The following is a 17,486-nucleotide window of genomic DNA, read 5'->3' as shown; positions in this document are numbered from 1 at the left end:
GTAGGAAGTCTTTGAACTTATTTTCATTCAAATTTGAATATTATTGCAACTCAGAGTAATCACAAAATATTCGGCATAAACAATGGTGTCCTTTTTAAAAACGCATTGTTCTCACCATAAAAGCGTGGAATATAATTACCATAATTATATCTCTCCTTGACAAAATGATCGTATTTAGGTCGGGACACCTTCGGAAATCTCAAAGTTTGGACTTTTCCGACAATTTTGTGGCAGAGAATACAGCACGGATACAGAACGTCATGACTTGTCACTGCAGATAGGTAAACTATGAGTACTGTAGTGTGTCACAACAGAAGCGGAATTTTAAAAGAGCGCTTTCAGAAAGAGGTAGAAGACATTAAATTCAAATTTGCGAACTTAAACCGCCATAACTTGCTGGCAAACTTTAAATTAAAAAATCCGCTTCTGTTATGACACTCTAGAGGTATTGACTGATTAGTTTTTGACAAGATCACAGTGTGCTGTCTCCTACTCGTTCCGCAAACTCTGCCACAAAATCATGTTTTTCTCAATTTAGCACTAACGAGGCTATAACATCGCCGTTAAATGCAATCTACCGAATAAAAGATTACATTCATAATCGTTCATCATTTCTTTATGTCCCTGTAAAATTTGAGCTAAATCGCACCCATAACAGCCGAGAAATAAGCGTTTTAAAAGATGCAGGTCAAGCAAAATTTCGCTTCATGAATTTATTCATGCGTAGGTATCCCCCGCGACCTTAACAATTAAACGCTACGAGAGCTTTCTCTAGTTTTCTTACAATACATCGCTTTAATCAAACTTAAAACCATTGCATTCGTCAAATATTTCTGTTTGCAACGAATCTCAATATTTTTTGATCATGCTGAGGAATATCTTTCCGATATTTGAAGAACATGTTTTTACGAAATTAATTGCCTTCGGTCAAACGTATTTACTTTGTGGTTACGACCGTTCTTCTGATTGGATAGTAGCCCCCACTGTGTAAATAGTTCACATCGAAGCCAAAATAATACCGTATCGTTTCTGAGGAAACGAAACAAAAATAAACAGGAAGTCAAATGAACTTGGGTGGTCTTTGGTAATTTTCTTTTCTTCTAAAAATGACTAACAGGTGTAATTGAGCTTGCCGAAAGACATAACTAAAATGATTACTTTGCCAGACCCGAAAACAAACTTCGTACTCATCCACTTAACGGATCATCACAACAAATTGTATATTTGGCATCAGTTTGTGTCTACGTACGTATGTTAAATGAATTTAACAGCATTTGTCAAATTTTGTTAAGAGTGCAAGCTAAGATTAAAAACCACGAGGGGTCTTATAATTAAACAGGATGTCTTGTAGGTAGTTTGGCATCGAAACGTCTGCACTTAAAATTACTAATTTGCAGCTTTTCTAATAGCAGTGCAGATCTTTGAACACTTTTGAGATATTTGCATTTCAATTACAAATTTCTGCTAACGATCGGAAACTTCAAATTTTGCCTTCACTACACAACTGAACACACACAAAGACTATGAGGCATGGGCACGTCGGTCAGCCGGGCCCACGATACGTTTTATTGACACATCAATTAGATTACAGCAGCATGGATAAAAAACATACAAAACCTACATGCACTACAGCCGGACACGTAGACCCCAAAAACCACTTGGGAAAAATTAGGGACCGTGTACCCCCGACCAATGCTATGGCGCCGCCTTTGGGGTTTTAAGGCTTACATAAACAAAGAACAATGATACCACAATTATGAAAGAAAAAGGTAATAAAATAACAATATTTTCACCAAACTAAACGAAGTAAAGTGTAGGCCAAAGAGGCTGACCGTAGAATGTCACAAGTCTCTCAACGAACTCTATTTCAAACACGCTAACCATAAGCCCTCGCGTGCTACGCTCGCACCCAGTTCTCTGTTCCGTGTCGGCAAAATATTAATTTATGTTAATCCCGACTATCACAAATTACATATTTCAACAGTTGGCATGTACTTATTAGTAGAACATCCAAAGTTTACCAACTACCCTTAAAACTGTTTATTCTTCGTGTAAAACGAAAATAAAAATAGGTGTCTTCGTGACGTTAATCAACGCTAATTGCGAAAGATCTTAAAGGCAATTGCTTAAGTCTAGCGGGTGTCGTTACCTAAAATTAAAAGAAAAAATCATGGAAATTTTTTATGTCCTCGCCGTTTGTTAAAAAAAGGATTAAAAGACGTATTACTGATTCCAGCATTTTTTTTTTTTTTGAAAGAAAATATCGTTGTTTTACAACGAATTAACATCTTAAATAAAAAAAAAAAAATGAATCAATGAAATAGCATCCCTAGAAAAAAGATATGTGTATTTGTTTGGAAGAAAATATAGCTGAGACAAAAAAAAAAAAACGATTAAAAACGCACGTGGAAGCCGCTTAAAGTTTTCCTGTTTTTATCGCGTGCTGGACGCTACGTATTTATTGCTATTGGTGAGAGATGTGTAGCTTTACTAAAACAGTTTGAATCAGACAGTTTCATATGCTTCGCCTCTTGCAAATAGCTTTTCGGCCCCGTCGTATACGTATCAGCGGTGATATTTTGCGCGATTTAGCAAGGTATCCTTAAATATCATCTTCGAAGATACAGCTGCTTTGCTTGAAATCGTTGCCTTCGTGTTTCAGTATTCTATCTAGAGGTTTCTTTAAATAAGTTTCACGTTGAAAGAACAAAACAATTTAACCCTTTTCAATAACACCACAGCAAAAGTAAACAGGAAGTCTAATGAACTACTTGCACCGTGGTCTTTGGTAAGTTTCCTCTCTAAAAGAACTAACAGGTAGAATTGAGCTTGCCGCAAGACAAAAACTAAAATGATTACTTTGCCACACCCACCAATCTACGCACTCAACTATACGAACTCAACCACTGAAGGTAGATGTGGCAATTTCTGTTTACGTACATGTATATTAAACGAGACTTATCAAGTCCGAAATGAAAACTTCAGTAGTCAAATTTGTTAAGAATGCGAGATTAAAAACCACGAGCGGTCTTAAAAAACAAGATGGTTTGTAGGTAGCTTGGCAGCGAAACGTCTGCACTTAAAAATTGCTTATTTGCAGCTTTTCTAATAACAGTGCATCGTGGCTCAACATAGCATTGTACAAATTGTACTCCTCATAATCATTTGAAATAAGTTACAAAACTTTCAGTAATTTTCGTTTGAAACTTGAAAAATTAATTGGCATTTCAGTAACAAATTTCTTCTAACTTTGGGTACATTTGAGTTTTGACGGCATGCAACAGCAGTAAAACTTCGAGAGTTAACTACTTATTTTTGGTAAAAAAACCTTCCGTTTTCAAGCTTATAAACTTCAAGTTAACGAAAATAAAAATTGATGCCCTAGTGATGTAAATAAATGTTAATTACGAAAGATCTTAAAAGACGACTGCCTGGGGTAAGCAGATGTCTTCTCCAAAAAGGAAAATGGGAAAAAATTCCCTTCGCCCCGTTCGAGTAGTAACTGTCAATTGAAGTTCTCTCCACTGACTCCGAAATTATTCTTAAATGCGCGAAAATATCCACTGTTGTTCAATTAATACTGGATAAGTATTTTGGTGAAAGTGACGTGCAAGTTAAGATAAGGAATATCACCGATTGGAATCGTGTCTCTAGAAATTAAGACAAAAATTGCTTCAAGACAATGATTTTGTTACAGCGCTTACAAAGCAGAACAAGCGAAGACTGGAAGATCTACCAGTTTTCATCACGAACAGGACAATATGTATTTACTTATATCGATGAAATAGTTGAATGTTTTCTAGAATATTTTGACTCAGACAATTTCAAGTTACCATTTAAAAATTAATACAGTTGTGGTCGTTTTTAGCAGACAGCGGATAAAATAAACGAGCCTATTCCTTCCTTTTATAACCAAACTTCATGTAGACAGCATGGCGAATCAATTTGAACCGAGCTTTAGATTCAGTCACTGTTCGGTGTAGTTTCCAATAGGAACAAAGTGACTTCACTTAATTTGTTCGAACATGACGTGTTTTAAAGTGGTTCAAATTGTAAGCTTGGGCTGGACGCGCACGCATTTTTCTAACGTGCGCGTCACGGCCTGCAACTTACACCCTGCTTCTATTGATCTTGCGACTTCCGCGCATACTACAGTAGAACCCCGGTAACTCGAACTTGGATAACTCGAACAACCCCGCTAACTCGAACTAACTTCAATGGGTCTTCCATTTCCCTTGGACCAAATTTTCAGTCATTTTTACTCGGTTAACTCGAAAACTCCTCTAACTCGAACTGTTTTTCGTTTCCCTTCAGAGTTCGAGTTACCGGGGTTCAACTGTACATATTTCATTTTACTCTCGAGTCTAATGCTCATCGCTTGCGGTCTACCTCTTCACAGACGACTCAAGAAATTCACACCAGTTTGGTTCCAACAGCAGCATTTATTGTACATCTTTATCTTACTGATGTAAGCAACGTTAACTTATCAGTCAGGAATGGACATAATGGATATATTTTGTTGTTCAATTTTACCCTTGGTACAATTTGGTATTTTCCTTTGTTCTGGTGTATCATGATGTATGACAATGGATAGAAAAGAAAGGAAAATACCAGATTGCACCAAGGGTATAATTGAACCATTACAGATACAATCGATTGTTAATAATGTTTAGCAACTAACTTGAGCAAAAGGTTAAATTCGGAGTTTATGAAAACTTGAAACAAAAACTTTTTCAAACTCAACTCAGTTTTAGCCACATTTACGATTTTATACCAAGTGAACAAGCTATTAGTTACCCTGTCATAGCTCAAATTTGTTATTGCTGCTTTCATCGTCTATTTTTTCATGCTAATAAAAGTTACTGTTGGATTTTCTGAAGGTTTTTGTAAACTAAATGCAAGCATTAATTAATAAATATGAACATTTACTTTATGATTTAGAATGCACGAGCTTGACAGCTATTAATTAACATATGAAATGCTAAAGCCTGGTTTTCATTGGCGACGCAAGCACAAGCGCAAGCATAAGTAGCTTGTACTAAGTGAAAACGAACGTCAACATAAGCAGCACAAGCATAAGAACACGATGTTTACTGCTTACAAGGCTCAAATACTCCGTCGCGGGAGAATCTGGAACGAGTGTTTAAATTGTGAACCACGGCCAGACGTTGTTAATTTCCTTATGCTTATGCGGTGTTTCGTTTTCACACGGAATAACGCGAACGCAAGCACAAGCTCAAGCACACAAGAAAAGGAGAATTTTGATCGTTGCGCTTGTGCTTATGCTTGCGTCAAGGTCGTTTTCACGATGAAATATGAGCTGTTATGTTTGCGTCTGTGCTTGCGCTTGTGCTTGCGTCGCTAGTGAAAACTTGGATTAACTAACTGTAAAGAATACTTAAGCGGATGTTAGAACGCAATTTCACCTATACTGCTAAACTAACTTATCTCGATCACATCATATTTAGTATGTTTCATACATAACAAGAACTGGGTTTTTAGTCTTGTCATACAAAAACCTACAAGTTAACTTAAACGTTAAATAAAGAGCACTACAGTCAACTCTCGCCTTGCGGACACCCCGCTATTGCGGACACTCGCTATTACGGACAAAATCTAGATCCCCGACAAAAGAGGTTTGACTGGAAATGACTCCCGCTAATACGGACTCTCGCTATAACGGACACTAAACGACGCCCCGAGCGTGTCCGCTATAACGAGAGTTGACTGTATTGCGGACACTCGCTATTACGGACAAAATCTAGATCCCCGACAAAAGAGGTTTGACTGGAAGTGACTCCCGCTAATACGGACTCTCGCTATAACGGACACTAAACGACGCCCCGAGCGTGTCCGCTATAACGAGAGTAAACTGTAAATGCGTGCTCATCAAGAGAGCTGACCCTATGTCATCCGCTCTTTTTAATACAACAAGCGATTAAAATTTGTCTAAATCTAAACTCTTTTTTTTTTTTTTCGGAGATCATATACTTATCTCCTCCGTGTGTGCTGGATAATGTTTTATACCGTCAACTCTCGTTATAGCGGACACGCTCGGGGCGTCGTTTAGTGTCCGTTATAGCGAGAGTCCGTATTAGCGGGAGTCACTTCCAGTCAAACCTCTTTTGTCGGGGATCTAGATTTTGTCCGTAATAGCGAGTGTCCGCAATACAGTCAACTCTCGTTATAGCGGACACGCTCGGGGCGTCGTTTAGTGTCCGTTATAGCGAGAGTCCGTATTAGCGGGAGTCATTTCCAGTCAAACCTCTTTTGTCGGGGATCTAGATTTTGTCCGTAATAGCGAGTGTCCGCAATAGCGGGGTGTCCGCAAGGCGAGAGTTGACTGTAGCGGGGTGTCCGCAAGGCGAGAGTTGACTGTATAGAGTGACTGAGTGCCGAAAGTAATTCGCGTTTGCTTTGTTTTGGAATTTCTGCGCTTGTGATAGATTAGAAAGTTTGCGCCACTTTCTCAACCAATCAGAAGTAAAACCAAAACCAGTCGTGACTCGCTCACAAACGTTTTCCCGCGCTTCGCACCGGCTACATGTACTTGCTTCGAGTTTTGATTGGTTCACTGGATTGTCTGTGTCCTTTGTGATTGGTCAAAGTGATTACCTTGGTTTTGGTTTAACGATACTCAATCGAAGGTCACTCTAAGAAGAAAAAGCTGGTTTATGTTTACATTGCTTTACTTTTGCTGAAGGTTTTATAAAAAGGTGCAAAAACAAAGATTTCGCCTTATTTATTTGCATTATTTTCCGATTTTTTATATGGATCCGAACACGTGTGTTAAAAATAAATAAATGATAAATAAATAAATAAATAAATAAATAAATAAAATGACGAAATAACTAAACAAAAACGTGCTGCTAAAACCAATAAGAAAACCTACATACCATTTAAAAGACAAGACAAACGACTAAAGTCATTTACAGTGGCAGCAGTTCTAAAATCGTCAGACAGGGAATTCAATATACTTCTTGTTTTTGATAAGTAAGTAAAAGAACTATAGTTCATAGAATAAAAGTATAAAATAAAAGTGTGCATTCAGGCCCAAATACCCATCAGGTCCGGAGCCTATCTCGGGTTTTCATAGCTTCGCCATAGATGACATGCTAGTCCATCACAGGGTTACCCGTTGCATTAACTTCTGTCTTATACGGCACGCCACGCCACACCACGACATACCACATCACACCACACCACACCACACCACACCATACCAAACCACACCACACCTATAACTGAGGAGAATATGCTGCCTTTGCATAACATCTGCAAATGGTTAGATATTCTAGTCTTCTCGGATAAGGACGATAAACCGTAGGCCCCGTCTCCTGCGTCTTTAGTGTTATGGTCAGCAGGGGACGTAAAAGAACCCACACACTTATCGTAAAGAGTAGGGTACGAAGTTGCCGGTGTTGTGGTCTGGTCTTTGCCCATTGTGCCGTTGTACTGTTGAAATGCTCGGAGATATTAGCTATGTTAAAAGTTACTCTACAATCCGAGGGTAAATAAAGTATTTACAATTCACCACACCACATCATACCAAACCACATCACACCACACCACACCACATCACACCGGTACCACATCACACAACACCACATCACACCGCACCACACCACAAAACACCACACAACACAACACAACACAACACAATACGATGTTTAATGTGGACATTACACTTAGCTGTTATTGGCGCTTTCGTGCGGCCAAGAGTAATAAAATGATCACATGTTACCAATCGTGGGTTATTTGTAATCTATTGAAAGGAGTTAAATAATTTGTGTCAGTTCTATATCTATTGTAATAATAAGTAATAACAAGTTTTAGTACTCTACTAAAATTATTACTTAACAAACTGTACAATGAGAGTATCCGATGGACTACTACAAGAATGTTTAAACTAGTGTTATTCAAAGGCTGGTTTTCAAGTACAAGTATAAGCATAAGCATATATGGTTCACACACAAGCGCAAGCATAAACACAAGGATGTTTACTTGCGATAAGCACATGTCAAGACGATATACTCGAGCGCAGTGCTTAAAAAATTCTGATGAACAATGTAGCTATGTATGATAATCGGGGGTGGAAGAGGAATTATTGTGGACATTTTTCACGAATTATTCATTATTTATTTTTAGATTTTTCTTGTTATCAATTATTCCCTATTGCCTAAATTAAGTGACGATTCATTTTTTATGGGGTGGGGCTGGGAATTGATCAATAGTACCTGAAAAACATAATGGCCCTTCCTCGTCATCAGATTTTACCCTGCCCCCATTCGCAATCCTAAATTTTTTATATGACCTCACCCCCCGCCCCCGAAAAAATGGAACGTATCAAGCAAAATTTCGAATGTCAGACAAATTTGCAGTTTAAAGTGATAAAAAAGATACTGCTAGTGTATTGATGGGACTTGATTGATGTTACTGTGTCGATTACTGTCACCGTAAGCTCTGTTTGCAACCAAATGTAATTGGTGGGATCGATTTGATGTTGCTCGGTACATAAAAAAAAGTAGGGGAGTCGGGGGAAAAATTTTCATTTTTCGAATCCCAGAAACGCTATTTAAGGCAATCTGGTAGTGGTTTTGCACTATTTTAGATGCCATCATACAACACTTAAGGTAACTACAGATAGTTATGGTCACACGAACCATTCCGACAGATATAATGCACAATTCAGATATCAGGATCAGATAAGAAGATAACGTTTGAGCACTGTGAATAACCGCTATTCATTATTCCTTTACTAGAAATGAATTATTCATTATTCCAAGCATTGAAACCTCAAATAATCCTTATTCATTTTCTGTTTTAGCCCGTTATTCATTATTCATTATTCCCCTTCCACCCCCGATGATAGCGCCAAATCTTTGTGCTTGTGTTTATTTCGCGCTGGTTCCCATGCCCACTTGTGAAATGAGCATAACGCAAGCGAAATAAGCATTATCGTAAGCATAAGAAAAAGGAACGTGTTTCTTCTTCTTGCGCTTATGCTTGTGCTTATTTCACCTTGGTGCACACTAGCGTTTTCTTGTGCTTATACTTATGCGTGTGCTTGTGCTTATCTCAAAAGTGAAAATCAGGCTTAAGCAACAGCATAAGCGTAAGCATTTAAGCGAATAAAGAGAACGAACACACGTATTCTTCTCATGCTGTGCCCACTAGGAATAAGCATAAGCACAAGAAAACAAAATCGTTCGTTTCTCTTGTGCTTATGCTCGCGCTTGTACTTATGCTTGTGCTTGCGTTTGTGCTTGTGTTTGTGTTTGTGCTTGTGCTTGTGCTTGTACATGTGCTTGTGCTTGTGCTTGTGCTTGTGCTTGTGCTTGTGCTTGTGCTTGTGCTTGTGCTTGTGCTTGTGCTTGTGCTTGTGCTTATGCTTGTGCTTATGCTTGCTTGTGGTTGTGTTTGTGTTTGTGCATTTGCCTGTGCTTGTGTTTGTGCTTATTTATATTTGTGACCAGTGGAAACTAGCCTTTACATAAGCACAAGTAAAAGCAGAAGCACAAGCGCAGGGAGAAGTATAAACATGAACATAAGCATAAACTTAAGGATAAGCAAAGGCATAAGCTTATTCTTATCATTTATGCTTATGCTTTTGCTTTGTTTAGTGAAAACCAGTGCTAAACCAGAGGAAGAGTGGTGATAGTACCATGATAATTATGATAATGTTTTAAGTTTGCTAAGCATGTAAAAATCCATGGACAATTACAGGAAACTTTAAAAGGAACTGTCTAGCTTTCTTGTCTTTTCAAATCCACCTTTCTTTTAGATATCTGTTGAAAGAACAACATACCGTAAAATTCGGATTATAAGCCCTGGGCTTATACAAATTCGTAAGGGGTTTTGGGTGAGCTTATAAACGGAGGCGCTTACATCCGGGGGGTTATAAGCCAAAAAAATACATCCAGTTATAAGCCAATACGATCAACACTGCCGTGGCTCGTTTCTAAACATTTCTGTCTATTCCGTAATCACTGCCACGGCGGTGCTGATTAGAATACGCGTACGTTTTTAAGTTAAAAATTAATAAAGCGACATTTAGCCCTGTTCAGTACTGTCATCCAGCAGCGAAGGGCTTATATCTGGGGGAGGCTTATAACTGTATCTTTGTTTTTGTTTTGCTTTTTTCAACTAGATGTGCCTATAACCAGGGGGGCTTATAACCGGAATTTTAGGGTATTATGGACATTGGTGTTGCGGTCGAAGAATCTTTATGTTACAGTCCTCATCCTGCAATAGACCCTACAATAGTTATTCTACAGTATATGTGTTGGGTTTTGGTGATACGCCTTGTGGGTAACTGTCATATTCAACAATTAGATCTACGAGACCGTGTTTTCTGTGAGCGAATAGTCAGAACATGGCGCAGCCGAGTTGATTATCGCTCATAGAAAACGAAAGTGAGTAGTGTAAATGTTTTAGTAGACACTTAAAAGGATTGCAGTACCAAAACGCAAAATGTTACGTTTTTTAGGCCATAAATTACTAATTATTCTTCATTTTTAAAGACAGTGAGCTCGCGATCGTGGTTACCGTATTTTCTCGATTGAACGCCGGGTATCGAATAAACGCCGGGTCTCCAAGACGAAGTTGAAAATAGGCCCCTCAGGTATTTATTTAAGGTATAATAAGCTGTAGGCATATTAGCCAGATACATTTTTGTCAAAAATAACGAATAATAAACATTGCTTAATAAAAATCGGGCTCGAATAAACTGCAGAAGTCAAATAGACGCCGGGTCCACCAGGTCAAGTTTGAAATAAACGCCGCGGGCGTCTAATCGAGAAAATACGGTAATCGGCGAATAGAAAATAGTAGGAGAGCCAATCAAATTTCGCAGATTTCCAATAGAAATTGAAAGAGTGTCTACTAATGTATTATAACCTGCATAGCCACAATTGTTTAAATTAATGAAATAATTAAGAGTGACCTAAACGGGGAAAATGGGAACTGGAATTTGGACAAATGTTCACTGGGAAAATAGGATTTGAAATTAGTAGAACTGGGACTGGAATTTGGAAACTTCAAGAAAACAATAGGCTGTGAAATGGGATTTGGGCAAAATTTGGGTTTAGAAATGGAGTTAATATCCCACCTTTAGGACCCTCAAAAAATATCTTTTTAAATAAAAATGATCCCAGTGCGACCAAATCTGAGAGGACTGGATTTTTTAAAACGCTCTTGTGATGTGGCTAATACCCATATACTAAACTGGGTGGCGAAAGACAAACAATTCTCAATAAGAAAATATTTTCAAACAAAAAATGATAATAATGGGAAATCGGCGTTACCTTGACAACCATACAGCTCCACTCTCATCATTATGTGGCGATTCCAAGCCACTGGTTGAAAGCGAATATAGCGTGCTTTGATTGGTGGGTTCAGGCCATGATAAACGACAGTGTTCGAGTCTGTATTTCCAGCAAATTCCTACATCAGTGATAAGAAAAATGTTAGGCATTTCCTATGTTACAAGCTTTGCTGCTAAATTGCCTGGATGACCTTTGCTGTTTAACAAATATATTGACTTTGACAGTTCTCGCTTCAACCGCACCCATGCATGTTTTAGTACCTAGGGATTGACAATGAAGTCATTTGAAAAATTTCTTCTCGTTTCCCAATCATGTTGACGGAACAAGGCTAAGCCCCCCAGGCGTAGTTTCAAACGGCCTAAAAGCCGTTTATTTATTATTTATTTTTTTTTAGACAGACACCTGGTGATGGTCCCTGGCGTTTTTCAGTCACTTAACACCCTATAAGTCGGACACCTTTCTACGACGTACGACGGACACTTTCTTTTTTTTTTGGGGGGGGGGGGGGGCGCTCAAACATCTTGGTCAGAACTCTATTAAATTGGAAACAGGAAGCTGGAGTCTAATTTGTTCCGAATTTGACTTTTTCACTCCAAGTGGACTCTACACAGCCCTATTATAAGTATCATTATTAACTGAGAAACATTTCTGGTGGACGTCACCTTATCTGCATTTTGTCCTTCTTCCTTGTAGTACTCGAAGTTAGCTCCATCGTTACTGTGCTGTAGCTTGTACTTAGTTACCCATTGGTAGTATTCTTGGCTATTTCGTCCCTGTGTTGCTACACCTGTTACAATCATATTCAGACTACCGAGATCAACTTGGAGCCATTGATTGTTATCTGCTCTGGCAGCTGCCCAACCTCCAGCTTTATAAGGCATAGTTTCTTGAAAGTGTAGTCTCCCTTGGATTGCAGCATGTATGCTATCAATTTCTGAAGAGGCACTTATTTGTTCGTCCGATATTGCACGGCTTTCCATGCCGAGAGCTTTCTTGCAATCTGTTCAGGAAATCGTATGAACTTGCTCGTACATTACGTGATTTATGGGCACGAGTGATGTTTTGAAAAAACTTTCAAAACATCACGTAATGCACGAACAAGTTCATACGTACGATTTTTCATTTATTATTTACCGTATTTATTCGATTAAGCGCCCAACCTCGAATAAGCGCCCACCTCGAATAAGCGCCCACCCTGAAGGTAGGAAAAGTTAATAAGCGCCAGCCTCGAATAAGCGCCTACCCCCAACCCACAAAAAAGGTGAAGTGCAGAAGAGGGGTTAAAATTGACTAAGCACTACTAAAGACTTTCCCGAAGACAGATTTTTTGTTAGAATTTACAGAAACTTACAATGAACAGTTAAAATTCTGCTTTGGTACATCTTCACGTTTTGTTATTATTTATTGTTTCGTTACAAAATAAACTTACTACTTGCTGAAAATGGTGAAAATTTAATAAGCGCCCAGCCTCGAATAAGCGCCCACCTCGAATAAGCGCCCACTCTCAAGGTCCAGAAATTTAATAAGCGCCCAGGGCGCTTAATCGAATAAATACGGTACTCAACAAAATATAACTCCGTCACGATACTTTGCACGCCACGCGGAGGCGGCGTGGCCTAGTGGTTAGGGCGCTGGACATGTAATCTGGAGGTCTCGGGTTCAAATCCACCTCCCTGTCACTAGATAGATGTGTTGTTTAGTTCATACATTCCTAAAATTAAATGTTGTTTTAGCTTTTTGCCATCCTTGTGGGACGACTAACATTCTACGCATGCACTGTCTTGATTCTCACACTAGTTTTGCCATGTTGGAAAAAGAAGCGTCATCTTCAATCGACATATAAGCAGTACAAAAGCCGACATGTTTTTATTTCATACCTTTCTCACACAACTGGCCAACAAATCCTGCAGGACAAGCACAGACGAATCTTTTACCAGCTGCCTCACATTTTTCCCGACATGTTCCTCCATTAAAACACGGCTGATCACTGCAACAACGGTTGATACACTGGGAACAAGGAGACCACGAGGTTCCTGTCTGGCTCAAAGAAAAAAAAAAAATTACACCTTATTAGTATGACAACATACAAATTCTCCCTATGGCCCTCTATACGCCTTTTATGGTACTAGTTGATAGAATTTCATTTGGTCGTCAATAGCGGTTTTCTCATAATCCAGTGTATTCAGCAGTTTGTGTTTTTTAGGAGAAATTTGACACTAAACGCTGAAGAATTAACAATAATTATTCAGGCCTGAGTTGAGTAGGGTATCGAAATCTGCCAGAACGAACTTTAAAACTGATATGGTTTTTTGATATTTATGCAAATCCCATCAAAACTTTGAGAGTTTATGATGTTTTAACGGCAAAGATGTTTTGACTACTGGTGTTGTCGTCTATTGAGTAATCTAACAGTCCAACCAAGGATCGATTTGATATTCAATTTTCAATCAGATCAGTCAGGTTTTAAATGAGTGCTCACAGACTCTTACAGTGGAAAACCTGTTTATACGATGACGCGCTTTCAAGGAGACGCTAAGGCAGAAATGACGGCTTTCCTTCCAATAATATTCAAAGCTCAACACAACAAAAACACCTTTCACGAACACAAGCTCAGAACTCGAAAAAACTCAAAACACATGTGTGAGCGAGAGCTTGGCAACTAAGTCACGTGACATAAAAACGCGGGAAATAATAATGTTCGGCTTTCGGCTTTTTGTCGGCAACAACTGGCATGCTTTTTCAATTTTGAACCTTTTCTTTGTTAATGAAATTTTTAACTTTTGCAATAGTAACAATTACATTTTTAAAATCATTTTAGCAAACGTTCATAAGATTTGACTTCTTCTTAGAATGTTTTGGCTGTTCTCTGACGCAATTCCCCACGTTATACGACGTCATCGTGTAATAATCTGTGAAGATCCAAATCATGAGTATGAAATTCAGTCAGGTTGAATCATTGGAGTGGGGAGTGGTGGCGTGTACTCATAAAAATGTTTGGTGAGCTTTATGAGCCCATTTCTTGAAATGCTGACCTTATAGCACGCTAAAGCGGCCCGAATACATGCTCTTTTTTTAGACAAAAAAATCTCTTTTATATAGCTTCTATCGGTGAGTCTACTCTCACCCCCTCCCCCCCCCCCCCCCCCCCAACCAGCTTCAGGAATTCTCTTCTTACCTTAACACCGTAGGTTATAACCACTTCATAGTACTGCGAGCCTTTCATTGGCACCAATGCACTGGGCTTTAGATGTCTGTTTTCTTCGTTCAGCTGACAGTTGTCTTGTTTAACATTCGTCAGGAAGTTGAATGAGATACACCGACAATTCGGTTGACATATTTGATAGCAATTCAGCGCTCCTGCCACAGAAACATTTGCGAACACATACCCAATCAGGGCATAACCATCGGCCATGTTCTCTCCAATTACGAAGCGAGATGAAGCAGAGCATTTCCCATCACTGCAAGCGCCAGTGGTAACCACGATAACAAAACCAGCAGTTACGAACAAGGGAATGATGGCTTTACGGAGACAGGCCTGAAATTTCCCCCTGGTACACAAAGGTGATAGTTTGGTTAATGACTAAAACACCGCACTGGTACTACAAGAAACATAGGAGGAACGCACGGACACATACGAGTACATACGGATACATACGGATAACATACAAGTCAGGTTACACACGAATACATTCGGGTACCAAACGAACACATATGTGTAATAGGCATGAAATCTATCTTTTTATTAACTTGTGATTATTAAATTCGACATTTTTTACTCATAGGCATCCGTTTGTACTCGTATGTACCCGTATGTATCCGTATATTCTCGTATGCATCCGTTTGTACTCGTATATATATGTTATTTGCCGGCTGGGAGGTCCGTATAGTGAAAAACTGTGACCGAGGTCTTGAAAATGCTGCCCGAGGCCGCAGGCCGAGGGCAGCATTTTCAAGGCCGAGGTCACAGTTTTTCACTATACGGACCGACCCTAAGCCGGTAAATAACTTATTTATTTTTTTCCTACTTTAATGTGTTTGATTAAAAAACACCTAAAAAACCTACAAAGACTTTCTTGCCAAAATTTAATGTGTTTGTATTTATATACGCGCGCATCCAATGTTGAGTCGATCGCCATAAGCTACGGCAAGAGTAAATAATGATCTGTTTGCTATAAGAGCTTACTGCCAAACAAAATAAATTCACTCAAATGAACAGTACTCAAGGAAAATTTCATCTGAAAAAAAAAAAGAAAAAAAGCATCTGAAATAATAGAAAAGCACAATGTAGAACAGAGCAATCAGCGAGTTGCGAAACACTTTTAACTCCATTTCGGCTTGTGAGTTCTTTAGTTAATTAAACTTACTTTTCGGACTGGAAAGCACTTAGCTATTTACATTTGTATTTAACGAGTCAAAAACCTCTGTGTTGATTCCCACAGTATTCTGTTTTGACAAAAAGTTTGCGAATGTGAAACTGAATGAAGCTGAAATGTGTAGTTTGGTCGCCTGCACAGTGACGGCACAATATTGCGAGAATTAATTTGACTGTTTTTTTAATAAAGCATCTCATTTTCTTGAATGGCGATTAGCAGTATTCGGTTTTGGAGAAAAGTAGCAGAGAAGCAAGGTGTTTGAAAAGAAAAATCGAGTCTGTAAACCGGCGACTTGCAGTTAACCGCAATGGCGTGAAAATCAGTGCGAATGCACAAACAACGATCGGCAAACCACGGCCATAAAACTATAACTTCATTTTGTCACTAAAGAGAATAAATACTCGCCTTTTGGAGAACTTCAAGGTCTTTAATTCCACTGCTAATTTTCCCTTTCAAATTTACAACGGTTGGTGAGCACCTACATCGATTTAAATCATTTTGGAGAGCAAAACTGTCATGGGTTCGTTCGTCTCGCCGCGAAATGAAACTCACGAAAGCGTTACCGTGGCCCGTGGGCAGAGATAGGAGAATCTTGCCCGCGCTAATAACCAATCAGATTGCAGGATTCGTTACCGTGCCCTCTTGGAAAAATTAAATTCTCGTATGTATCCGTTTGTACTCGTATGTGTCCGTTTGTACTCGTATTTACCCGTTTGTTCTCGTATGTGAGCCCCTCCCAGGGGGTTACATGTTCTCATGATCCCTTAATCTTTTTGGATTTTATCCCTTGTTCCCCATTAATAAAAACCCCGTGTTCCCAAAACTGTTTTAGCTCATTTTCCCTTGATCCCGAAATTTTTTGCTTTGTTCCCTTGATCCCCAAAAATGTTAATCATTGTTCCCCATATTTGTTTGCTTGTTTTAACAATGGTGTTTCAAAAAATTGACAGGCCAAACACGACTGCTATCGGTGAGATAGTATAACTTTGCCCTTCAAAGTTTTGCTCTAATGAATACGTCCTTCAAAGACCTACCCTTTCTCTATGAAAGTTCAGTTGCCCGTTTAAGCTTTAACATGTAAGCGCTTTACCATGTTAACCAAGGTATATCGATGAAATGACAGGAAAATGGCTATCCAAAACACCAAATCTGTCACGAATTCCATACCCTTACAAAGATTCACAAACCAAACCCAGAAAGGAGACCAATCATATCCGGCTGTGACAGCCCAACAGAACGAATATCATAATTTTTTGATTACCTCCTTCAGCCAATTGCTAAAACACAGAAATCATATCAAGGAATCACCATTGTATGTAAAACATACGAAACATTCCATTTATACAAACCTTCGATACCAATACTTCCCCAGAGATATACTTAGAAAACTCTTTCCAATTCAACCGAAAAACTGTCTTCAAAGACATGGTGCCGCAATGGGCACAAAAATGGCAGTATATTTTGCCAACATTTCCATGGCTGCGATTGAAAAAGATATCATTGAACGCTCATTTGGAAAAAGATACATAGAAGATGTCTTCGCTGTGGAACATAACAAGGAGGAAATAAACGCGTTCACAGAGCTAGCAAATAACTATCGTCCGACCAAAAAATTCCCGGCTGAAATATCAGATACAGAAATAATTTTCCTGGATACATGCGTATACATGGGAGAAAGACTCTTTCTAAATGATTTAGGAGCCAGTCAATTCTTGACGTGCGCATGCACTTTAAACCGACAGAAACTTTCCAATACACACATTTTGCCTCCTGTCACCCTCCAGGT

At 38.9% G+C, this 17,486-nt stretch overlaps 1 protein-coding gene across 1 annotated transcript in view; it reads right to left on the bottom strand.

The window, feature by feature from the left end:
• LOC144629050 (lactadherin-like) overlaps positions 1-17,486 on the bottom strand; it is a 61,251-nt gene that overhangs the window by 21,301 nt on the left and 22,464 nt on the right. Inside the window, exons 3-6 of the mRNA XM_078487217.1 lie at positions 14,511-14,875; positions 13,205-13,360; positions 11,990-12,327; positions 11,307-11,445 (exon numbers count right to left, since the gene is read on the bottom strand). Coding sequence (XP_078343343.1) covers positions 11,307-11,445; positions 11,990-12,327; positions 13,205-13,360; positions 14,511-14,875 — 998 coding nt within the window. The remainder of the gene's footprint in view (positions 1-11,306; positions 11,446-11,989; positions 12,328-13,204; positions 13,361-14,510; positions 14,876-17,486) is intronic.

The sequence above is a fragment of the Oculina patagonica genome, chromosome 10 (assembly GCF_052425735.1).
Source record: "Oculina patagonica isolate OP01 chromosome 10, crgOcupat, whole genome shotgun sequence".
In the NCBI taxonomy this organism is placed as follows: domain Eukaryota; kingdom Metazoa; phylum Cnidaria; class Anthozoa; order Scleractinia; family Oculinidae; genus Oculina; species Oculina patagonica.
This window is presented reverse-complemented; position numbering and strand designations above follow the sequence as displayed.